Source organism: Sciurus vulgaris, assembly GCF_902686455.1.
Source record: "Sciurus vulgaris genome assembly, chromosome: 13".
NCBI classification, from domain to species: domain Eukaryota; kingdom Metazoa; phylum Chordata; class Mammalia; order Rodentia; family Sciuridae; genus Sciurus; species Sciurus vulgaris.
Window position 1 is genome coordinate 14,783,410 of NC_136474.1, and position 26,281 is coordinate 14,809,690.

The window sequence follows — 26,281 nt, forward strand, 5'->3', positions numbered from 1 at the left end:
TGAGATCCACCCAAACTGCTGTGTTGTTAGGTGTATCAACAGTTTTCCTTTTAAATGCTGAACAGTGCTTTGTGACATGAGTGTACCACAGTTTGTTAATTACTTACAAACTGAAGGACATCTGGGTTGTTCCCAATTTGGGACTATAAAGCTATGAACACTCCTGTGCACATTTTTTTTTTTTAATAGATCAAATTTTCATTCCTCTGGGATTACTGTCCCAGAGTGCAACTGCTAGGCCTTAAAGTATACACTTAGTTTTAAAGAATTGCCAAACTATTTTCCAGAGTGGTTAGACCTTTTTCAATTCCCACCAGACGTGTATGAGATCCAGTTTCTTTTCTTTTACTTTGGAACTGGTGATTGAACCCAGGAGTGTTTTACATTCCCAATCCTTTTGAACATTTTTATTTTGAGACAGTGTCTTGCTAAATTTCTGAGGCTGGACTTGAATTTGCCTTAGTTTCCCAAACTGCTGGGATTACATGCGTGTGCCACAATACCTAGCTAGGATTTCCACACTTTTGGGGTATTGTGTGGTCTCTTTATTTTAGTTGTAATGATATTTGACCACTATGGTTTTAATTTGTATTTCTAATAGTTAATGATGTTTCTCATATGCTCAAGTGCTTACCTGCCCTCTGTGCATCTCCTTTTTTTTTTTTTTGCAGTATTAAGAATCAAACCCAGGGCCTCACACGTGCGAGGCAATCACTCTCTACTACTATGCTACATTCCAAGGTCTTTTTATTTTGAGACAGGGTCTTACTAAGTTGCCCACCTTGACCTCAACTTTGCCACCCTCCTGCCTCAGCTTCCTGCATAGCTGTGATTACATGTGTGCACCACTGAACCTGGCTATTCTGTTTTCTGACTGGGCCATTTCTATTTACTGTTGAATTTTAAGAGTTCTAACAATATTTCCAGACAAGAGTTCTTCAGATATGTGATTTACAAATATTTTTCTCCCAGCCTATACTCATCTTTCCATTCTCTTAATTATGTCTTTCACAAAGTAAAAGCTTTTAATTCTCACTAGTCCACTTAATTTGCTTTGTAAGAAGTTTGATGGGTTGTGCTTTTGGTGTCTTTTTTCAGAACTCTTCATCCGGCCTGGATCCTGACTTTTCTCCTGTTCTTTTCGTCTGTACCATTAATATCCCTCTCCTTGTATGTAAGTATTTTGTAGAGGGATACTTTAAGACTCTATAAATATCTTGTTCCTGATGAAATTTTCACCCACCAAGTTACCATCCATTTCAACATTAGTTGTCATCCTGTACAAAGGCAGAACTTCCCCTATTTTCCACTTATTCATGTTTCTTAATATCGTACAGACTCACGAACTCCTAATTTCATTCAACAAGTTATAATCATTATTTTAAAGCTCAAATCAGTGGCTGGTGGACTTCAGGTTGGCCTCGTGTCCTCCTGACAGGCCCCCATCAGTTTCTGAGCCTGTTCTTACTTTCTGGCACCACTAGACACTCCAGGTTCTTTATCCTTTCCCTACTAGGATTGGCCACTCTGCTAAGGAAATTTGGGCATCAAAAGCTAAGCATGGTCAATACTAATAGGATGTTATTGCTACCAAGACTTCTCAGTGGACAGGGTTAGGAAATGCATGTATATGTACACCTACATGTGTACCTATCCGTTTATCCATATTTACTGAGAACAGTCCATTTATAGCATGCTAACCCAACATCACAGGGCTCACTCTAGCTCTCCCTGCTAGTCACATAGGGGACAACCCTCAAGGACACCACCACCCTTATTTATATGCCTTCCATGTGTGGACCTAACCCCAAGTGGTTTTATATTCAATTATTCTTGGGGAAAGAAGGGGAAGCTTATTAATACCTTCTTTACTACCCTACTATTCAGGCACAGAAATCACACACAAATAGTTTTGAAATTTAGTAATGCTCTAACTATAATATGAAGGAAAAAGAAATGGAAAGTAATTTATAATAAATACGTTCTTTGACATATGTAAATATCTGAGCTAAAATACACCAGAAGAAAAAAACCTCCCGTAAACTTCCAAAATGTCCCCTAGGGATAGGTAAACACCCCTATTGAGAACCACTGCTCTAGAAAGTAAACATAAGTAAATAAAATCAGAAAGCAAGTGCCAGAATACAAGGATGAAGTGCAGAATCAAAACTGTAACTTCTAGAGGGCATGCAGGAGGTCTTCTCAGAAGACTTGATACCTACCTTTGTCTTCAAGACTTCAAGACTGAAAATACCTGCTTGGGGGACAGGTATTAATAGGGAAGAAATGAAGCACAAAAGAGATCTTTCAAAGTCATCAAACCTTCTGTTACTCATTCAGAACGCTCTCTAGAAGACCGCTAATGGAAAACCCATACTCTGCGTGAATACCTACAATGAATGCACTGGTTCAGAGTGTGCACTTGCATGCTTAAACTTTTTTTGTTTGTTTGTTTGTTTGTTTTGCAGTTCCAGGGATCCTACCCAGGGACTCATACATGTATGTTCTGCCACTGAGCTACTGCCCTTGCTCTTTAAATAGCTTAGTCAGGAAAGATCCTGCCTATGTTGATGTGAAATTCAACAGCAGTGTTACTCATCTGTGAACTCTGGTTTTACATTTTTGACTTAACACAAGATAATTTTTTTCCATATGAGAATTCAAGTACCTGTGAGCTATCATGCTGTTTATGTTTTCTCCTTCCCTAGTTAATCAATTCTAACTTCTTCACTGTGAACTCTAGTTCTTATTCCTTGAATCCAACCCAGAGCATCAATTGCCTATAAAAAATAAATTATTAAAAGCACAAATAGCTTGATTCAATACTGATTGAAACTGAAGATTAAAAATAAGGGAGGGGGGGCATGCAGACAGAACCAAAACACAAGTTCTAATAAGTTCATGAGAAAACCTAAATAAAAAAGTTGTCAATAATAATTTTGAGTCAGACATCATGATGCATGTCTGTAATCCCAGTAACTCAGGCAGAAGGAGTGCAAGTTCTAGGCCAGCCTCAGCAACTGAGCAAGACCCTGTCTCAAAATAAAAAATAAAAAGGGCGAAGAATGTGGCTCAGTGGTTAACTACCCCTGTGTTCAACCCCCAGTATCAAAATTAAACAAACAAATCAATGATTTTGAGAATGTGAAGCATAAATTGATATTTGGTCTGTATTTTTAAACTTTAGATGGGATAAGAAAAATGTTAGCGAATAGTTACCCTAAAATTTACATTAAATCTATACTTATTCTGATTACTATTACTTGAGTTTAAAGAAGTTCTAGAAAAACATGCATTCTCTAAATCGTTGGATATAAGGGTCTATATATTTCTCTTATTATATTAAACTTAACAGTGTTAGTCAAATCTTCTATGTCTTCACAAACATTCTGTCTTATTAAGAAGTCCGTGAACCAGGCTCCGGGACACACGCCTATGATCCCAGCAACTCAGGAGGTTCAGGCAGGAGGATCAAATTTCAAGTCAGCATGGGCAACTCAGCAAGACCCTGTTTCAAAATATAAAGGGCTGGGTCTGTAGCTCAGTGGTAGTACATTCCTGAGTTAAATTCCAAGTACCTGCTGCTACACCCCAAACCCCCAGAAGTACATAACCACAGACTGGCAATTTCTCCCTATAATCCTATTCAGTTTGCTTAAGGCAACTTTAGTTGTATACAAATCACTGAGCTAAAATAGACATTTGCACTCAAAGTAGCTACACCATTTGTTGAGATCACTGGGAGAAAAGGGGAAGATGGACAGGAAGCCTATAAGTTTTTCTTCCCCACCCAGCAACTCATTAAGAAAGTACGTTTACTGGGGCTGGGGTTGTAGCTCTGTGGTGGAGCACTTGCCCCACATGCGTAAGGCACTGGGTTCGATCTTTAGCACCACAAAAATAAATAGTTATTGTGCCCATCTACAACTAAAAATTAAAAAAAGAAATAAAGTACGTTTACTGAGAAATCTCTTTGTGGCAGCAATGAACTATGGATTATATGATCTGCCATGCTAATTAGAATCCTCAATCTGTCAATCTCCCTTAAACTTGGATGAATGTGGAAGACATTATGCCAAGTGAAATAAGCCAATCATAAAAAGATAAATACTGCATGACCCCACTTATATATTTGGTATCTAAAGTAACTGATTTCATAGTAATAGCAAGGAGCTAGTAGAAAATGGGGAGTGGTTGTTCAATAGTTACAGTTTGTTATGCAAGATGGAAAACTTGTAGAAATCTGTTGTACAACAATGTGTGTACAGTTAACAATACTGTAATGTACACCCAACCCAAATCTACAAAAGGAAGATCTGGGACCCTGAATTCCTTTGGAAAATTATTTTTCCATTCCCCTTTCTTTATTAAACTAGCTACCGTTCATTCTCTTAGAAGCCATGGGGGGGGGGGGGTGTGAAGCAAAGCCAGCCATTCCCAATTCCAGGCAGATCTGAGCACCTCTCAGCTCTACCACATGGGGCTATCTCTGATATTCACAACACACCTGCCCAACTGTAAGATATGGGCAGAAACAGTTCATAACAGAGACAGATACATAGCTAGTTCCAACAAATTTTTTTGAGACAAACTAACAACTGTCAAATACATATGTATGAGGAAGACCTCGGCCACCTCCATGACCTCCTCTGTTGAATGAGAGGGCCACTCGTGGGAAAGTGATTGCTGAACGGTTATTTTCAGGAAAAGTAATTTGAATGAAGTGAATCAGAGAGAGGAAGAATAGGAGATTTTGAAATGAGAAAGACATATTCAAAGGTACAGAGGTGTTAAAATTAGTAACACTAGGAGAATGCCACGTGGTTCAGTTTCACTAAAATGATTAATTTACAGTAAAGTGGCTAGAAAAAAATGTGGCAAGGTGTACAAAGGATCAATTCCCAAAAGGACTAGAATGATAGTGCTACAGAACTTCAACTTGTTCCTAAAAGTTGTAAAACACTAATAGGAGAGGGGAGTAAAACACCAAAGTACGTGATGTAAAGCTCACACTACGTCAGCTGAGCATGGATCTGGCAGGAACAGAAGGAGGTAAGGAGTACTCCAGAAGCTGCTGTGACAACCCAGGAAGAGGACAGGAAGGACTGCCAGTACGCACAGAACAGGACAGATCTGAAGGTCGACACAGAAATGGAGATACGACTGCTCAGTTACTAACCACACGTGGGAGGCGAGTAAGGAGTCCGTTTCTGGCTTCAGCACATGTGCGAATGGCGGTACCACCTGAGAACGCAGGGAAGGAGGCAGAACGAGCAGGTTTAGGGTACGCTGATGAACTGTTTGGGAGGAAGGGTGACTGAGTGTCCAAGCATCTTCACACTGAGTTTGAGGAGGATAAAGGACGCTCAACAGAGAGGGATGACTTGCATGAAGGCCTCGGGCTGAGAGAGGCTGGAGGTAAGACTGGGAATATTAAGTACAGAGATGGAAACTGAAGATGAGATTATTCATGAAACAGGAGAGACAGATGGAGCCTAAAGAAAAAAGGCAATCTGAGAAAGAGAAGCCCTAAAAATGGGTGAGCAGCCAGAGAAGAGAACAATACAAGAAAATATGGTATCAGGGAAGAAAGTCATGACTGATAATGCCACACATCAAAGTGGAGTTAGAAAGTCCCTCACTGCCTCTGAAAACCAGAAAGCTAATAGTACTCGAACACCAGTGTCCGTGGGAGGCTGGGGAAGAAGCACGCGTAGGGAGAGACAAACGGCAGGGTGTGCTCCTGTGTACCCGTGCACAGTGGAGCATCCCATGGGGAATGAAGCGAGGCTGGGGTGCAATGAGGGCTGACATAGGCAGACTGGAGCATGTCTATATAATCAGGATGGGGGGAGAATGAGGTACTCAGAGGACAGCGGCAATGAGAGTAAAGAAGGAACTGAGGCAGAGGCCCAGCAGAGGCAGCAGGAGGGAAGGCTCTTCTGGGATTTCAGAAAAGGATGAGCATACAGGGAAGGAGGCTGCCTGGTGGTACAACACAAGCTGACCAGTTATTTCCTGACTTTTAAAATTTAAAACTGAAGGAAAGATGATATTCTGTACACAGGGGCCCAAGGGCTGAAAAAATCAAAGACTGATTATTCCAAGGTTGGTGCTTCCCAGCTTGGGTGGAATCAAAGGTCTGAAGAGATTTTTTTTTTTTAATAACAAGAAGAGCAAGGAGGGCTGGGGTTGTGGTTCAGTTCAGTGGTACAGTGCTTGCCTAGCATGCGTGAGGCACCGGCTTCGATCCTGGGCACCACATTAGAGAAAAAAAAGGTATTGTGTTCATCTACTACTAAAAAACCCCAGCAAGGCAATTATTAAGTAATATACTACAATAAATAAAACAGCCAAACAATTAAAAATCCTGGCAAAGTCAAAGAACTAGAATGAAAGAGCTGGAACGACAGAAAGCAGCACTCAAAGCAGCACAGTCTAAAACTTCAGGGGTGGGCTGGGTATGGTGGCGCAGTCCTGTAATTCAAGCTACAAGGGACAGAGGACCCCAAGTTCAAGGGTAGTGTAAGCAACTTAGGGAGACCCTATTTCAACAAAATGAAAAGGGATGGGCACAGCTCAGGTGTACAGCACTTTCCTAGCATATGCAGGATCTTGAGCTCAATCCCCCAATACCAGGGGAAAGAAATTCAGGGGTGAAGATGACTGAAGGCAAAGCCATGAAAGCTGAAGAGGTACAGGAACTCTAAGGCTAAGTGTCCACGGCGCCCACGCAGAGATAGGAAGTCACAAGGATGAAGGTGGGGAAAGGAGGGTGACAGGCAAGATAGTGAGACACTAGGAAGTCAGAAAGGGAAGGAAAGCTGGACCCCACAGCAGTGTTGGGAGGTGTCCAGATGGCAAGAGTCTTAGAGCTGGAGATGCTGGGGTGACACGGGAAGCAAGAATAAGCAGCCCTTACTGAGAGAGATCATGAGAAGATGTTTGCCCCAGGGAGCCAGGCTTCAACCAGGGCAAAGGAGGAGCAAGAACCCCCCAAAAGACTGGAAGTGCTGGCAGAGGGGCAGCAGGGCACAGAAGCAAGTACAGAGGAGCACCTCCTCTGAGCAGGAAACGCCTCCTCCTTACACAAAGCTCACAAGGCTAACTACTCTTCACCGAGAAAGCACACGTACAGGAAGAGCCTGGCACCAATGACCATGGATGCAAGGCTGAGTGAACCCAGAGCCCTGCAGGGGCTACACAAGCGCTCTACCACCAAGCTAGAGCTCAGCCCTGGACAAGTCATACTTCTGGTACTGGGGATTTAACCAGGGCGCCTAACCACTGAGTCAGACTCTCAGCACTTTTTTATTTTTTACTTTGACACAGGATCTTGCTAAGTTGCTTAGGATTTCACTAAGTTGCTGTGGCTGTGTTCAAACTTGTAATCCTCCTGATTCAGTCTCCCAAGTCCTGGGGTTACAGGCATGCACAACCAAATCTAGCATTGACAAGCACATTTTAAACAGAGGTCTCCTTGCAGCCTTCAATTGCAGGTATCCAACGCCAGGCAGAATATATGTAAAGATTAGGTGATAAGTCTCAAGACTTTTACTTACTTAATATACTTGAGAGTTAAGTTACAAATATCTGTAACTTATAAAAAGTGTCGATTTCAATTTTTAAAATTTCTCCATTTAGATCGACTTGCAAAAACTAATGAAAGAAAGAACTCAAACACAGTTTAGCACACACAATGACTGCAATTATAACAAATACAAAACAATTAAAGGCAATTTTGGGGTTAAGGAAGGAGGGCAGAAGCATAGTGGTCATGGCCACAGGAGGGTAGCACAAATAATCTTGTGATGCAACTACTGCCCGGGACGGTGCTGACCACATGAATTTTCGCACAATGAAACTGCACACCTACATACAGGTGCCTGTAAAACTGGTTGAGAACCTGCATGGATGGTATCAGGGTCACTTTCCTAGTTGCCATACCGTACTGTAGTTATGCAAGATGTTACCATGGGGGAAACTGGGGGAGGGGAATACCAGATCTCTCTGTATTATTTCTTACAACAGGACGCAAATTTATAATTATCAAAATAAAAAAGGCTTTTAAAAATTAAAGGCAACAAAGCATAGGGTACACCTGGAAAGTATGTCTTCAAAACTTCTAACCAGAGAACTAGTCTTTCTAGCTCAGTTGAATCTTAATCAGAGACTTGGAGGGGTGAGGAAACACCAAGATGCTAGAATTACTGCTCAGACCCCCATTCCCTGAACACACACCCATACCAGAACTGTCACCACGGTGAACCACAGGTTTCAGAGGAAGTCTATCTATCATCAAGTACACTATAACTAAGAAAGTGGAAAACCACATTTCTAGCTACTTATCTTCACAAACACTTCTAACTGGCAAGGAAAAATGGATCTAAGAGAAACATTGTATTTTATAAGTAACCTATAATAAACTTATTTAATCTGCCCAAAATTAGTCACACAGGGAAACGTACTTGTCAACATAAAGAAAAATATTCTGTTCATGTAAGAACTAAAGTGTAAATTTTTTACATCCAGTAACTAATGGATTTTTCAGAGGTATATCCAGATGCTAAATATCTACCCCATAAATCAAGGAACACAAGGTTAATAAAGCTGTACAGTTTGTGGCCTTGAACAGAGTGTGGTTCAGCCTACACAGGAAGGCATGGTACATCAGCAGTATACCCTAGTAACCAGGGGAAAGAACCAGAAACAAGCAGAAACCAAAATGAGACCAACTCCAGATGTTTTTTTAAAGCACTCTCTAACAAAGAGCCCTAAAGAGAAAACCTAAGGTTAGCCCATTAAAATTAAACATAGGGAACAAGATAAATAGGAAGGTAGCTTAATTTAATATCTGAAACAGTTGTATGAACAGAACAAAAAATAAAGTCGTCTCATGATGAACACACTGAAAAACTTGAGAATTGCAGTCATTTACAAAATTGTGTATGTGTGCCTGTGCATCACAATCTAAGGGTCCAATAATGGGGACCTATTATGAAAAAGAATTGTACGGCTAAACCACTGAACATCTGCTTATAACAGGAGATGTTTACCATGTACCAAGTTTACCAAGGAAGAGGTACAAGTCAGTATGCTCAAGATTCTAATTTCGAATTTAAAAGGATATACATTTTATTATTATTCAGAAAAAATACTAAAAAACTATAAACCCCAAAGTTACTGTTTTTAAATTAGTTTTTTTCCTTTACACTTTCCTCTGTTTTCTAAGTTTCTGCAGTGAGTACACACTACTTTTGTAATTAGGAGAAAGGAGGGGACAAAATTACACTAATAAATGTTTTAAGAAATATTTACAAAGGTCATGGAATATTATAAAAATGAAGTACATATATGAATATATCATACAGACACATGTATAATGATTATGACTACTTAAATTAAAAAAAAAAAAAGTTGTAGAATTTACACCAAAACTATGGCAACTGTGTTTGAAGAATGAAATAATCGTAGGTAATTATTTTTTCTTCTACTATACTATGCCTTCAAGTTTTTCTTTTAAGAATATATATTATGAAACTAGTGGTAGGGCATGTGGCTCAGTGGGAGAGTGCTTACCTTGCACATGCAAGGCCCTGGGTTCTAACCCTAGTACTGGAAGGCAGGCAGGCAAGCAAAGGAAGGAAGGAAGGAAGGAAGGAGAGAAAAGAAAAATGTATTCTTGTAAATTTTAAAAATTACTGAACTTATCAACCCTGACCCAAAATTCTCCTCTTCACTGTATCCTGTCTCCTGAAACAATCCAAAAAACATACACATGCACACGAACCCACGAGTACTTACATGGGCTTACATCTCTGTATCTGTTTCGATTTCTGTTTTCTGGAAACTTGGCCACTCTATGAGGATAGTCATGGGACTCATTTCGAATTTCCTTAAAATAACAAAAATATATTTTAATATCCCTCTTAAATTTTATACAGCAAAACATATTTCTCAACCAGTGTAGAATAACACTATTAAGAACTTAAGGTATGCCAAGTACTGTGCAAAGCACACGGTCTGTCGTCTGTTACCTTCACAACACTGAGAGAAACAATTCTCTTCCCATTTCATATATGAGATCTAAATAATCTGCCAAAGGACAAAGAGCTAGGGAGTGGCAGTCCCCAGGACAACCAAGATCCTCCAGAGGCACCATCTGTGCTCTCTGTCCACTACCTGCTTAGCACAGGCTCTATTCAGCACCTATGACCAAGCACAAAACACTTTATGAAACAGAATTAATGCAATGGAGATATCTGATATCTCACACTCGATTCTTACTAAAACTGTCTTATGGGGTCTACCTAAATTCTGGAGCATCTATCCTAAAAATTCTTATATGATTTCTTTGATGTCACATAATTAATTTGAGAGAAGAAATATCCCCAAAATTTACTTCTAGAGTCATAAAGTGATGAGCAATAACCATTAGGCCTGAGGCTCATTTCTAGATCCTTAAAGGTTTTCTGTATTCCACTGGGGAAGAGAATCTGAGGTGTGTTTGTACTAACCTCCCAGTCACCTAGCAAAGCCAGCACTTTTACCTCCCAGATGGAACAATATTCCAGGACTTCATCAGGTGAAAACAAACATCACCTCCCTGCCAAAAAAAGTGTGCTTTAACTGTAAAAATTGAGCTTTTGCTCATACTAGTAGTACAAAGAAGGAAAAGCATTTCAAAAGTTAGGTTAGCAAATAGATTCATACATTGAATGTAAATAAAATATTCAATTCCTTTTATGATGAACACCCTTTTGGAGGGTTCTTTACTCTCTTGTCTGTAACATCCACCTCACAAGCCCCAGACAGGTAACTTTCTAGTTCATATCTTTACCCTTTTGGCCCAGTGCAGAAACTCTATGGTGAAGAATCAAAAATTCTCTGCATGTATTTTGTTAAACTTCCACCTAATTTCAAGGAGCCCTTAAACTCAATTGTGAGTTCCTGATGTTTAATGAGGGAGAAAGAAAAATTTTATGAGGGAAAAAAAAGATTTCTAATAATTCAAAGGATTCATGAGTGTAAACAGGATGCCTATAAATTGTAATCACACCATAAAACCAAGACAAACACAAACTGAGTAAAGTTTTATTTTTATTGTAAAATTTTTTTCATTAGTTTTTCCATAAAATAGTTGCAGACCCTATTTTACCATTATTTTCTATTTCACTGTTACTGTTCTTCTCTTTGTTTCCCTCTTCTTTCCCTGGGTTGATCTGATAGACATTTTATAACTCCTCCTCTCCCAAGTTTTTATTGATGGAACGTGATGCACAAGTTTCTAACCTGAACTCAATTTTTCTGGAAGTGAACAAAATAAGAATACCTTTGTAAAATATATAACACTATTGGCCTGAGGTGTACAACTGGAATTTCATTTTATTCTTTCCAAATGGAAAGTTAATTGTCTTAGTATCACTTGATTTTTGCATTTATCAGTAACATTTGCTAACATAAAACAATTTCCATACATGCATGGGTCTGTTTCTAGACCCTCATTCTATTTCACAGAATCACGTTTATCTTTGAGACACAAACTATAGTTACTACAAATCTGTAAATAATGTGGAAAGGCAAGTTGCCCTATTTATTCTTCCCATTTGTGTTATAATTCATGATATTTTAATTCATTTTATAGTTTTCTTCATAAAAGTATGCTAAATATTTATTCTGAGAAAATATAGGCTTTGTTGCTATTATAGATGGGAGTTTTAAAAATGCACAGGGAAGAAGGCAAAGAGGACAGGACGCCAGCCCTTCTTTGAGACTTCTGTTCACACATGCACCCACTTTCCAGTGAAGCCCACGTGTCAGTTTGACTCCTACACTTTGCCTATAAAAACGCATTTATTTGGTAACAAAAGGTTACCAACATTGAAAAATAAATAAATAAATAAAAGAAGGAGGGCCCCGAATTAGAATAGCAGGAAAGAGATTTAAAATTTACCAAAAAAAATGGAACAGCCAAATCCTGTTCCAAGTCCTTGGGCTGAAGAAATAGTCATAATATAAATGTTTTATTTTCCCAGGTTAATAATTAAAAGAACTCTTACAGTGAATCCACTCTTTCAAATCTCCAGTGTTACACTTGTTCTCCATACTTTCTTTAATTTCAGTGAACCTGGGAAGACAAGGAAGCCCCATGGTTTAAAAGACAGTTCCCAAGGGATGTGCACTAGCTGCCTATTCCACCATCCCTTCTTTCTTACTAAAGGCTTCTGATTTTATTTTCTAATTTACAATGGACCCAACTAAAAACCTGTATTTCCCAGCCTCCCTTACAGGATGTCGGTGACAAAGTCTAGCTAATGGGAATAAGCAAGATCACCAGGTTGGGCTGCAGGAAAAGGTGCTATACAGCAGGCTGAGGTGAGAGGATCACCTGAGCCCAGGAGTCTGAGACCAGTCCAGGCAACACAGAAGACCTTGTCTCAAAAACCAAAACATTCAACAAAAAACTGGTTCAGCAGACCTTTGTCCCTCGCTGGGGTCTGCCTGAAAAGCAGGTTTTGGTGTCCTGGGGTGAAGGGATGGGAACAGGCATCTTCGTGACCACAAGGTCAACAGCACATTCCAAGAAAAGCTAAGAAGAACAGAGGGACAAGTGTGGTGACACCATGAAATCAAAGCAGCAGTCCTAAACTCCTATCTCCAAAACCTCATCTCGTGAAAAATAAAACCCCCTATTAAGTCCGTTATTTTATTTCCCATACAGTTAAATCAGGTATCTTAACTAACACACACAGCACAACCAAACCTCAAAAACAGATACATCTGATGCAGATAGGGTACTCTGAGCAACATGTAAGACTTGAGTAATTGCATAAGCATTTCATACACATAATAAAATGCATGGTGTTTCTCAAAATAAGACTGGGAAGACAGAGAGCTGAGTTATTCACTAGGACTGATACATTGCAAAACCAGCGCTACTGATGTTCTGACGCTAAAAATGTCTTCTTCTGTAGCAGAGAACCCACAAACAGTGCTCCCAGACACATCAAGAATGCTTCCTGTCAGCAGTAAAACTGCTAAGACAAGGTTTCTCAACTCAGCACTACTGACCCTCCGGGTTGGGCCCTTCTTCGGGGTGGGCTGCCTGGCGCATTCCGTGATGCTTAATGGCAGCACCCTGTCCTCTACTCAGTGCTTGTCAGTGCAACCCTCCCTCCAACAGTGAACCCCAAATCTCTCCAAAAGTTGCCAAATATCCCTGGACAGCAAAATGTACCACAAACACACATAACTCTATCAATACCCAGATGAAAACCACTGATCTAACAAAAATGAAAATGAAAACTGAACTTAAATGACAAGAATCTTTGTTTAAAGTATAACTTAACCAAAAAATTTAAATCCAAACTTTTTAAAATGTGATTTTTACTCAAAAAAAAAAAAAGAAAGAAAGAAAGAATTGAGTCACTAGTTATTTCTTGTTTAATAGCAATGATCCAAAACATAGGCAACTCAGCCACAAAGCTATCTTTCACAGTTATTTACAATGTTGAAAAACTAGAAATAACCTAAATGCTTAAAGACAGAGAAAAGAGGGTTGAATAAATCATGGTACATTTTTGCAACCATTTTAAAAATAGGTTCTAATGTAAGTGGCAGCATAAACTCGGTTCTTGGAAGGATAATGTATAACATAAACAAAGGAATAACATCTAAAAATGGAACTTAACCATTATTTGCTATTTGGTAGAAAAATTTACCTAGCTCCTTAGCTGTATTTAAGGACTGAACCCAGGGCTACTCTACCACTGAGTTACATCCCCAGCCCTTTTTATTTTGTATTTTGAGGCAGGGTCTTGCTGAGTCCCTAAGGCTGGCTTTGAAATCCTCCCACCTAAGCCTCCTGAGTCACTGGGATTACAGGCGTGTGCCACTGGGCAGGTGCCTACTTTTAACTTGTCTATTCCTATTACTTTGCCTCTTGTTATTTTATGCATATATCAATCCCTCTTGAAATTTATTTCTGTACCATTAGCTTGAATTAAGAAACTATAATGGCTCTACTACAGAAACAATTCTGTTGTGTTTCAATAATTCTGGGCTGAAATGCAGGACTTAGGATATTTTCTTATTACTCAGCTATTCTTCAATAAACAAGCAGTAACTGTGCCTGAAGGTACTACCTGAGCATCTAGGGGTTCCCAGAAACCCCAGGGCTCATGAATAAGAAATCCCAAAACTGCACTGCACACAAGTCACCAGCCTTTGGCCTCCTGCACCCTGGGGGGCGAGACGGGTCAACGGCAGCTCTGATCCAGCCATGCGCGGACACGTGGCCAGCGAGGCCAGGGCTCCCGCTCTCGCGGCGCACGCGCGCCGGCCAGTGCACGGTTACCAGCGTCCCGGGTGGACTTGGTGATCTCCTCCAATGCCACCCAGTGAGAGAGAGCCTGCTAGTTCTTCCTACTTAAGATTCTAAACACTGGTTTTTTTTAAGCCACCAGCATGATTCCTTTTCGCAGCTAGCGGCCAGGCTGACCTCGCCTCCCCAGGGAGGCTGCACGCGGGCGGGAACCGGCGGCCTCGGATCTGCCCACCCAAGGCTCAGGTCGGAAAGCGCTTCCCCCTGGGGCGAAGCGGGGCTCCCGGTGGCTGCCAGAGGAACACCAGCACGTGGTGTCCTCGGAAGACGCCCAAAGGCCCCAGTGCCCAGGGACGCAGAGTCCTGCAGGACACAACGGGATCAAAAAGAACGGCCCCACTGCTACAGACCGAAGCGGGCGAGTTTCAGACTAGGGAACAAGGGAAGCCAGACAAAAGGAAGAACGTGCCTGAAATTCCCATTATGGAAGTAAGCAGCGAAATTATTCAATGACGACAGAAGTCAAAACAATGGTGACCTGTTTGAAAAGGCACAGGAAGCCTTCTGTGGTGTGGTTACATATTGATTTAGGTGTTTATTATAGATATATATATATATATATATAGTAAAAATTTGTTAAGCATTTGTTTATAATTTGTGTACTTATACTTCTAAATAAATGAGTAGGGCTCAGTTGGTAGAGTGCTTGCCTGTCAAGCACAAGGCCCTAGGTTCAATCCCCAGCACCACAGAAAAAATTAATGAGGGAGTGAATGAATGAATAAGTAAACAAATGAAGGTTAAGAGGCACAGTCACTGCGGGAAAAGTGCCAACCAGAGTTACCATATGAACCAGCCCAGCCATTCTGTTCCAGGACCCATACCAACAGAAGTGAACACTTAAGTCACATAATGCTGTGCACAGCGTTCAAAAACAACTAAATGTCCATCAGCTGATGAACAGGTAAATAAAATGCAGTATTATCCGTATGATGCAACCTACTGATCTGTAAGGAAAAATGGAACAATGACATATGCAACCACATAGACTAACCTTAAGGACATTACTTTCTATTTTCACTTTCTAAGTGAAAGAAGCCATACCCAGAAGACTACACAGTTATGATTGTGTTTGGTAAAATGTACAGAAGCGGCAAATCCAGAGGCAGAAAACAGTGGAAATAATCTGGTCTGGGTGTGTGTGCGTGTGTGTGTGTGTGTGTGTGAGAATGGGGACTCACAATTAATGTATATTTAGTCTCTTTCTGGACTATTGAAAACATTCTAAAATTAAGATGCAGTTGCACATCTGTAAAATACACTAAAAACCACTAAACTATAATTTTAATGGGAAATGTTCACAGTGTGTGAAATACATTTTCATAAGGCTAAAAAAAAAGGAGCTAAAATGGATGCTTTCGCACATCATCAAATGTCTTTGCTTTTGAACTCTTTCTAGTCTATGGTTCAATTAAAAAAAGTCATGCAATATTTTTAAAAACCAGGTCTCAATCTTCCTGACTACAAAATAACATAACCAGCTTGTGCTCCCATTACACCAACAACGTCAGATTCATTTGGCTCTTCAAGTGACACGAACTTTTAGAAAGTACATCAGCATATCCTTAAATATAATAAAAGTTCCATGACTCATTAATAGCTAGTACAATTTACCTATTCTTGATGTATCAAATGGCTTGAAAGGTAAGTACTCGTAAGTCCCATGTAAAACTATCCAACTCGGTAAAACAAAAACAGTTTACTTTCCTGGATATAAAATGGTAACAAGTTTAAGACAAAAAAGGAAATGGTTTTAAAAACTGTATTTTGTTGGATTAAGAGAATAAGAAATCCTTAACTAGGGGCTGGGGAGATAGCTCAGTCGGTAGGGTGCTTGCCTTGTAAGCACAAGGCCCTGGGTTCAATCCCCAGCACCAAAAAAAAAAAAAAAAAAAAAAAAAAAAAAAGAAATCCTTAACTATAAAAACAAAGCGTACTGTGTGTGTGTGTGTGTGTGTGTGTGTGTGCGCGTGTGTGTGAGACACATACACGTATCTCCCGGAGACTGTCTTACGATTAACTCCATTAAATGAAACTAAAGTCTGGTCTGAATTATAAACTCTTTGGGGAAAGTTTTTCAATGCAGTGTGCTTAGTTATTGGAACTGAAATACACAAAACACTTTTTGCTGAATATCTTTAAGAATGGTTTATTACTTATTTTGGAAATCTGTGTGTGTGTGGTGTTGGAATTGCACAGAGGGTGCTCTACTACTGAGCTACACCCCCAGTTCTTTTTACTTTTTAGAGACAAGGTCTCAATAAGTTGCCAGGCTGGACTGATGATCCTCCTGCCTCAGCCCACCAAGTCACTGGGATTACAAGCATGCAGTTACCACATGGCAAATTTTTAAATTTTAAATGGATCTTTTTATAAAAATCTTTGTCTCTTAAGTGACTGATTTAAACATTTCCTCTACCATTTTAACTTAAATGGACTGACGTCATTCACGTAGTCTTATCAGGTACCCTTTTTAAAGAAAAATTTTAGATAACAATACTTTTAAAGTGCAACAAAATATTAAAATTTTAATAGAAATATTTCTAAAATGCACGACTTCTAAAACAAGTAATACCTTGAACATTTAACCTTTTCATGAGATCACAAACATTAATTTACTGTGCTATGCCAGATGTGGTGGTGTTTACCTATACACCCAGTTATTCAGGATGTAAAGGTGGGATGACGGAGGACAGCCAAGGAAGTTTAGTAAGGTCCTATCTCAAGAAAAACTAATTACTGTGCTATAACACAGTTAGAGCCTCAGGACACTGCCTGCGCAAATACAGTATCGCTATACTAGGAGGCCTTTGAGTTTCTATATGTTTTGCTTGAACAGAAAAAAGTATTTTTACGATCTAATAAATTTATATTCTTGTCATAATATAGGACTCTTAGATCAGCAGAAAGGAAAATTAAGAGTCTACCACCACACATTTAAACAATGACCTAAAATGTGTAGGTTTTCCTTCATGGAGGAGTTGATACATACCCCTTATCTGTGGGCCAATCCCTGAATACTCAGCGGACTCCTGAAGCTGCGGATGGTACCAAAACCAATCATTTAAAGCTTTTCCATCTCAACTCAGCACTTATGCACTACGGCCATAACTTGGCAGTTTGAGATAAACACAAAACTAGCACAAATTTCTTTATCCCTTCCTTACAATTTCAGATTGATTTTTCTTATCATGTCTCAGCCTTCTTGAGGACGCCCCTTTTCTCTTAAAGGCAGCACACCTGGCTCCTTCCTGGCATGCCGAGCTGCCAGCATCACCACTCTTGCCCTCTGGAGCATGAGGTTAGGGCCACCTGAATGCAGGCAGTGCACTGCCAAGTGACTCCGGGCGGGCGGCATATACAGTGTGGAAACACACTGGGCAAATGGATGGCTCACGTGTCAGGCAGGGCAGCAGCAGACTGCCACACTACTCAAATACTACTCGGAATGGCATGCAATTTAACATGACTTATTTCTGGAATTTTCCACTTAAAGTTTTTGGACTGTGGTTGACTCAAGTAACTGGAACCATGGAAAGTAAAAGCAGACACAGGACTACCGTACTTTCACTTGTTCACAGGCACAGGAGTATGCAGGCATATCACACATCCACCTGCTTTCATCTCTTAAAATGTGGGTATCTTTTCCTGCCCACATGGTAACTAGCACCACCCCCAGTTATGTTGCCCCAGGCTGGCCTCCAACTCACAGATACAGGTGATCCTCCTTCCTCAGCCTTCTGAGGAGCTGGGGCAACAGCATGTGCCACTGCACTGTGCCTACTCTTTTCTTCTTCTTTTTCCTGCAGTGATGCCTTATTTATTTATTTATTTTTAATTTGAGACAGGTTCTTACTCAGTTGCTGAGGTCGGTCTTGAACTTGTGGTCCTCCTGCCTCAGTCTCCAGAGGAACTGGGATTACGGGCATGAGCCATGAGGCCCAGCTCCCCCCACCACTTCAGTGACTATTTTATCTTAATCTTTTTAGGCTGTTGTAACAAAGTACCTTAAACTTGGTAATTACAAACTACAGAAATGTATTGCTCACAGTTTTGGAGGCTGGGAAGTCTAAGATAAAGGTATTAGCAGATTTGGGATCTGGCAAGGGCTTGCTCTCTCCCTCAAAAGTGGCACCACCTTGTTGAGTCTACACAGGGTGAAGGGGAATCAGGCTTCCCCAAGCCACTTTAGAAGGGTACTAACCCATTCATAAGGCTCTGCCCCCCTAGACAACTTAGATTTCCCAAACTTCACAATTATTAAAGCAATGTGATGAATATTCTTAAATAAATTTGTACATATATTTCAAAGCATTTCTTGACCACCTCTTAAAAATGCAACTCTTGGATCAAGTGACTATCTTGTCAAGAAAGACACAGAGAGGCTGTGGATGTAGCTCAGTGGCACAGCACTTGCCTAGCATGTAAGGCACTGGGTTTGATACTCAGCATCACATAAAAATAAATAAAATAAAATAAAGGTATTGTGTCCATTTACAACTAAAAATAAAAAATAAAAAACAAAGATGCAGATGAGATTTTGTCTCACTTTCAACAACACCTAGCTTTTGTGGGCTGTGGGGAGGCTGAAATATTGTCTTGATTCCTCTGAACTGCTTACTCTTTCAGAAGAACCTTAAATTTGAACTTTCTTCACAATGACATTTTTTAAATTACAGTATAAATATGTCAATTTGGACAGAAGTGAAATCTTTACAATACCTACTCTTCTATCAGGAATTAGTTTGTTTTTCCACTTAATTCTTCCTTTTCACTTGATAGAGCTTCATTTTTTTAAAATAAATTCAACACATTTTTTGTTAAGCTTAAGTACTTAATTCCTGAGTATTTAAAATTTTCTATTGCTATTTAACTGTTATCAATATTGTTTTTCTCCTTCGTTCACTTACGGCAAATTATATTATATTCCCTTGTACTGACCAATCTTATAGTCCCAAAATTAACTTGGAGATGACGTTTTGTTTTATATTATATCTCTAGATTATATCTGTTGATATTAGAATTTTTAGACTATCACCACAGGTCAAATCGACCTGTTTATTTTTGGGAGGGCAGGGGAGAAGTTATCTTATTTATTTCTACTTTTTGTTTATACTCCTTCCTTCATTCCAAAGTTTTGATTCATTTCGTTATTTTAAACATTTGGTTCATTAATATTTTTTCCTTGCTTTATAGACTTTGACCAAATCCATTGATTTCTTCCTTCATTCAATTTAAAAACTCCTGTTTTCTATGTTTCCTTATTTTCTTTCCCCTCGTCTTTTGCTATATCAATCAAGTTTTCTTTGTTTCTCTATTTAAAAGTTAAAATACCATTTCTAGTCTACTAAGGATTGGTCTTAAATTTTTAAAAAAACATGTTTGAGGCCGGGTGTGGTGGCACACATCTGTAATCCCAGTGACTCAGGAGGCTGAGGTAGGAGGATCCCAAGTTCCAAGCCAGCCTCAGCAACTTATCGAGGCTCTAAGCAACTTAGTGAGACTATTAGAAATGGAAAAAGACAACCCCCCAAATAGTGAGACCTAGGAAAGGGGAGTAAGTGAGAAAGAAAGCTATACATTGAGAGCAATGCTCCTGTCTTAAAACATTTCTTTCCAGTGACAAAACAAACCCTGGAGGAGAGGTGTCCATAAAACCTAGAAAGGCAGTCTCTGGGAAGAGACCAAAGAATTGATTCTCCCTAAACAAATCCTTTTCCAGATACCAAACACTGGCCCCAGGCCCTCCATTAGGCCCATTAAGATAAATCCCAGGGACTGACTGCTGATCCCAGACTCCCTCCCATTTCACCCAGTAAAACAAACCCCAAATTCCTGAGTGACCAAACTGACACACTCATTAATTAAGGCACCTCTCAGTATAACCAACATAAACTTGGTTCCCTCCTTTGTTCAGGGGCTCGTCTTCCACCAGGACAGTGAGTCCAACAGAGGCATGAAACTCTGTCCCTGAATGGAGTGAGGTCTGCATCCAGCTGGATCCTTTTGTGCTAACATAGATCCTGTCTCAAAGTGAAAAATAAAAAGGGCAGAGGACATGGTTCAGGGTTAATCACTCCTCAGTTCAATCCCTAGTGCCAAAATAAAAAATCAAAGAAAAAGTTTTAACTTGTATTTTTCTGCTAATGTAAAAGCATATTCTAATAAAGCCTTGTTAGTAAATCTCTTCATACAGCACAATGCCCCTTATTTTCTTCAAATAATCTACAACTTTGTATCCATTTTTTTGCACTTTTCAATTATTTAAAAATATTTATTGCTTACAGTAAGTTTCACAACTATAATCATAATGAGTTAACTGTAGATTTTAATTCACTGTCCAAATCAACTTTCTATAACTGTTTCATTTCTCCCAGCACTTTACTGACATTTCTCCATCATCTTGTGTCAGGGAAGGTAAGTCTGAGCTAATCTGAATTTGTTCTTCCCTAAAGACAACTTGTCTTCCTTGCAGGATTTTTTTCTTTATCCTTCAGATCCAAGGTCTCTTCAGCTCAGGTCTCTCTCCACTATTTCACTCCTTATCACACAGATCTGGGGTCTTTATGTGTTCTCAGTCATCTCTCAAAATACCCATTTTATCATTCATTCATTCATTCATTCATTCATGCTGGGGATTGATCGCAGGGCCTTGTGCTTGCAAGGCAAGCACTCTACCAACTAAGCTATATCCCTAGTCCCTCAAAATATCCATTTTTTAACATCTTTTTTCTGATTTCTAAGAGATTTTTCTTAAGCTACCTTGGGATTCTTTATTATCTGCTAGTTCTGAAATTTTTACTTTAACGACTGTGTCCTATAATCAAAAGAATGCTTTATAATTCTGCTCACACATTCATTCATTCATCTGCTCATTCACAGTGAAGCTGGGGGTTGAACCCAGGGCCCTGTGCATACTAAGTAAGCACTCTACCAATGAGCTACATCCCCAGCCCTCTCAGTTTAAAACTTGCTCTTGCAATTTGGGAAACTGAATCAGAGTCTTCTTCACTTCTTATACTATTTCACATGCCCTAAATAATTTCATCTGCCTTGAGGTGAATTTTTCACATCTAACAGAAAGAAAATCTTTACAGAAAGGAAATGCATAACCTTAGCAACTTACCCAAGCCTGCGTGGATGTGTACACTGCTTACTATTGAAATCTCTTAAGTCCCCAAAAGGCAGGAAGGGCCCTTTTCTAGTGTCTGGTAATCATAGAGACTTCTTATTGCCCCATGTTTTGGTCACTGTGGTTAAAAATTAGAATACTGCCATAAAAGTGTTTAGTGTGCAGGGTTACAGGACTTCACAGTCCTGGAAAAGTCTATCGGCTTGTCATGGTTTCCTACCACCTTTCTTATTAGTTATTTTTGCTATTTAACAGTATTCCTTTTCTTTTCTTTCTTTCTTTTTTTTTTTTTTTTTAAAAAAACTCAGACCTCAGAATTTTCCTTAAATCTAGTAAGTGTCATAAGTAAAGTATGTTCACATTTCAAGGAAACAGGATTTACTTTTGCTTGAAGAAGTGAGGCACACAGAACAGGAAAGGCCTGAAGACTGAGCAGGAGCAGGCCGGTGGAGAACAGGGCAAGGCAGACCAGCCAACAGAGCAGCTCATGGGAAGTCACCAAGACTCGCACGTCACTAAACAATGACACCGAAAGAAGGAACAGCTGGTGTGCTGCGGGAACTACGCAACAGGAGACGTGCACAGGGAGGTAGAATGCAGGGAACAAGGATGCACAGGAGCAGCGCGAACACGTCGCACACACCACTGTCCACGTGCCATTCACCCAGCACGCTTAAGTTAATTCTATAAATTATGAAGATGGTATGTTAAATGGGGGCATGGATTATTCCACACAGTGCATGAAATCAGCAGGCAGTTATTTAGAAAAAAATTAACTGGACAAGAACAAGACAAGGATGCCTGATTTCATCACTTCAGCAGTATGGAAAAGCTCTAGCCAGAGACATCGAACAAGAAAAGGAAGTAATGGGCATCTACATTGGAAAGGAAGACCTTAAACTCTCTCTTCACAAATGACAGGATCTTATCAGCAGATAAACTCTAAGAAGAATTCACAAAAAGCTATTAAAACCAAACAAATTCAGCAAAGTTGCAAGATAACATACAAATCAACCATATTTCTATACTCTAGAAATGAACAGTTCAAAAAAGGAAATTAATACAACCCAAAACAATCTTAAAAAAGAATAGTGAACCTTAAGGACTCTCATGTCCCAATTTCAAAGCTTATTACAAAGCTACAATAATAAGATCAGTTCTGTAATGGCATAAAGACAGACATATAGATTCTCCATGGGATACCATAGAGCCCCCAAATAAACTGTGACATCTATAGTAAATTGATTTTCAACAAGAATACCAAGACCATTCAATCGGAAAAAGACAATCTTTTTAGCAAATAGTACTGTAAATACTGAATATACTCATGCGAAAGAATGAAAATGGACCATTATCCTAAAACATGTATAAAAATTAAGTCAAATGGACAAAAGGCTTAAATAATTAAAATTGTAACACTCAGTAGAAAACATAGGAAATAAAAATATTCATGAACTTGGATTTGGCAATGATTTCTTAAATGTGATATCAAAAACAGAAAAAGAAAACTAAATAAATTGACCTTCATCAAAATTAAAAATTTTAATGCACCAATTAATACTACCAAAAGAATAAAAAGAAAGTGTATGGGAGAAAAGAGCTACAAGTCATATATCTGACCAGGATTCTAATTCCTTCACATCCTCACTAACGGCTGATATCTTCCACTTTTTTATTATACTCATAGTGGTAGGTATGAAAACAATCCATATGAAGCACATCACCCTTGCCTGATACACAGCTGGAGCCTCATCAAGATTAGCTACTTTATTCTTAAAATTCTTTTCTTCAAAGAGCAGAGCTTCTCAAAGAGAACTATGATGCAGAGAACTGAGTCCATCAGGGATATTATTTCCCTAACCAGTGAGTGACAGGTACACAGACATAAATTGATTTATATTATTTTATTGTGCTTTACAGATACTGCTTTTTTGCACAAATTGAAATTTGTGGCAACCCTGCATGGAGGAAGTCTATCAGCATAAATTTTCCAATAGCTAAAGTGATCACTGGCACATTTTGGCAATAAAACTTTCTCAACTAAGGTAAGTACATTTTTTAGACATAAAGATACTACACACTTAACAGTACAATATAGGGTAAATATAACTTTTATGTATGCAGGGAAACAAAAAAACCTCATGTGATTCACTGTACTAAAAGACCTGTCCTATTGCAGCGGTCTGGAACTTAACCCACAGTTTTCTCCGAGGATGCCTGAATTAAGGACTGTAACCAAAGCGAACATCTTAAAATAACAATGGGTTTTCAAGGAATGCAAGGTACTTCATACTTCATCATGTCCTTCCACAAGATTTAATAGAGTATATGCACATTTGACTAATAAAAATAAACACTCCATCAGATAATTTAGGATTTACTTCAGATAATTCAGGACTTAAGTATAAACATAGAATTTTAGGTATGTCGTACCATAAGTAAAAGCTCATTGTCCACTTGGGATTACCTTGAAGTCTTACTTTTTTCTTATAAAATCAGATTACTCTTTTCTGACTTCCTAAATTTTTATTTGCTGCTCTATCATAATAATTTAAGGGGGAATAAATTACCTGGATGTAAATTTTTCTGTATGCTACATACAAAGTTATGTACTGAATACTAAAATATTATTTGATGATAAAATATTATAAATATTTTACCCTGACCATGATGTGTAATGACAACAGAGGTTTAAAAATTTTTTGTTTGGAGTAGGCTGTCTAGCGGCGGGGAAGGAAGCGGCTGTCTACAGCGCCAGCCTCTGAAGCTTGCGGGCCGTGCAGGCAGCTGGTTGGTGCTTGAACCTCGGCTGCCGCGGCAAGCCGCTCCACGTGCTTTCACCGGCGAGATGGAGCTGGAGGAGTTGGGGATTCGAGAGGAATGCAGCGTCTTCGGGTGCATAGCTTCTGGAGAGTGGCCCACGCAGCTAGATGTGCCGCATGTGATCACTCTGGGACTTGTGGGGCTGCAACACCCGGGCCAGGAGAGTGCTGGTATCGTGACCAGTGATGGGAGTTGTGTGCCAACATTTAAAACGCATAAGCGAATGGGTCTTGTAAATCATGTTTTTACTGAAGATAATTTGAAGAAATTGTATGTTTCAAATCTTGGTATCGGACACACGAGGTATGCCACTATAGGAAACTGTGAATTAGAAAACTGTCAGCCCTTTGTTGTTGAAACGCTTCATGGGAAAATACCTGTGGCACATAATGGCGAATTGGTGAATGCTGCTCGATTAAGGAAAAAGCTTCTGCGTCATGGTGTTGGTCTGTCCACCAGCTCTGATAGTGAAATGATAACCTAGTTACTGGCGTATACCCCTCCTCAGGAACAAGATGACACCCCAGACTGGGTAGCAAGGATTAAAAACTTGATGAAGGAAGCACCCACAGCATACTCCCTGCTAATAATGCACAGAGATGTTATTTATGCAGTTCGGGATCCTTATGGAAATCGTCCTCTATGCATTGGTCGACTTATTCCAGTTTCTGATATAAATAACAAAGAGAAAAAAACATCAGAAACAGAAGGATGGGTGGTGTCTTCAGAATCTTGTAGCTTTTTATCTATTGGTGCAAGATATTACCGTGAGGTTTTGCCTGGGGAAATTGTGGAAATATCCAGACATAATGTCCGAACTCTTGATGTCATATCAAGGTCTGAAGGAAACCTGGTGGCTTTTTGTATCTTTGAATATGTTTATTTTGCAAGACCAGATAGTATGTTTGAAGACCAAATGGTTTATACGGTAAGATTCCGTTGTGGTCAACAGCTGGCAATTGAAGCACCTGTGGATGCAGATTTCGTTAGCACTGTTCCAGAATCTGCTACACCTTCTGCTCTTGGTTACGCAGGAAAGGTACACATTCGAGTAGCTTCACCACCAATTCGATACCCATGCTTCATGGGAATAAACATTCCCACAAAAAAAGAGCTTATTGCCAATAAACCAGAATTTGATCGGCTTGCAGAATATTTAGGAGCAAACAGTGTTGTGTATCTGTCAGTAGAAGGACTGGTTTCATCTGTACAAGAAGGAATGAAATTTAAAAAACAAAAAGAGAAAAGGAATGATATTATGATTCAAGAAAATGGAAGTGGATTGGAATGTTTTGAAAAGGATGGTCATTGTACAGCTTGTCTCACTGGAAAATATCCCGTAGAGCTGGAACGGTAGTGGGAAAAGGCAGATATGTTGTGAAGATAGAAAATTGGTCAAGGAGTGAAATGGTTACACCTTACTGTTTCTCAGTTGGTAAAATATATAATGCCACATGCTTGTGTTTTCCTTTATAAGTTTTGAGAGTTTTTTAAATTTCTGTAAAGGGTACCAAAGTGCTATAATTGAACCTTGCTAATTGCATATAATACAACTTGTGGTATTCTTTTCTAAGAGGCTTTGGTTAGCCTTTTTCACCTGCAGAGAAGGGAGGTGATAAGTGGCATTTGCCAAGTCCATGCTTAAAGTATGTGAGAAGTTAAACTTCAGACAGGAGCTGTGGTGCAGGCAGGACAGGTGAGTTAAAAACATTTCATGCGAAGTTTGAATCTATTATACCCCATACTTTTCTAGCCTCTACAGTTCTTTTTTTTTTTTTTGCTTTGTAATCAGTGTATTAAGGAGACATTCATACATTTCAAGAATTGCTTAAATTCTGATATCCAGATTTAAGCGTGTGAACATATGATGACTTAAACATACAGTTAAAGCTATTCATCATATTCGCTAGACTACCAACATCAAATTACAGTTACTTTGGAGC

At 39.4% G+C, this 26,281-nt stretch overlaps 1 protein-coding gene and 1 pseudogene across 5 annotated transcripts in view; one reads left to right on the forward strand and one right to left on the reverse strand.

Moving 5' to 3' along the window:
• PTPN2 (protein tyrosine phosphatase non-receptor type 2) overlaps nucleotides 1–26,281 on the reverse strand; it is an 87,577-nt gene that overhangs the window by 46,264 nt on the left and 15,032 nt on the right. For 2 of the 4 annotated variants that reach the window (XM_079108894.1, XM_079108893.1), the window contains exon 2: nucleotides 9,805–9,895. The exons of the other annotated variants lie outside the window; for them this stretch is intronic. In XM_079108894.1, coding sequence (XP_078965020.1) covers nucleotides 9,805–9,895 — 91 coding nt within the window. The remainder of the gene's footprint in view (nucleotides 1–9,804; nucleotides 9,896–26,281) is intronic. 4 annotated transcript variants of the gene reach the window in all.
• LOC306642986 (amidophosphoribosyltransferase-like) lies at nucleotides 24,242–26,098 on the forward strand (annotated as a pseudogene). Its single transcript has one exon. The product of its transcript is annotated as an amidophosphoribosyltransferase-like (transcript).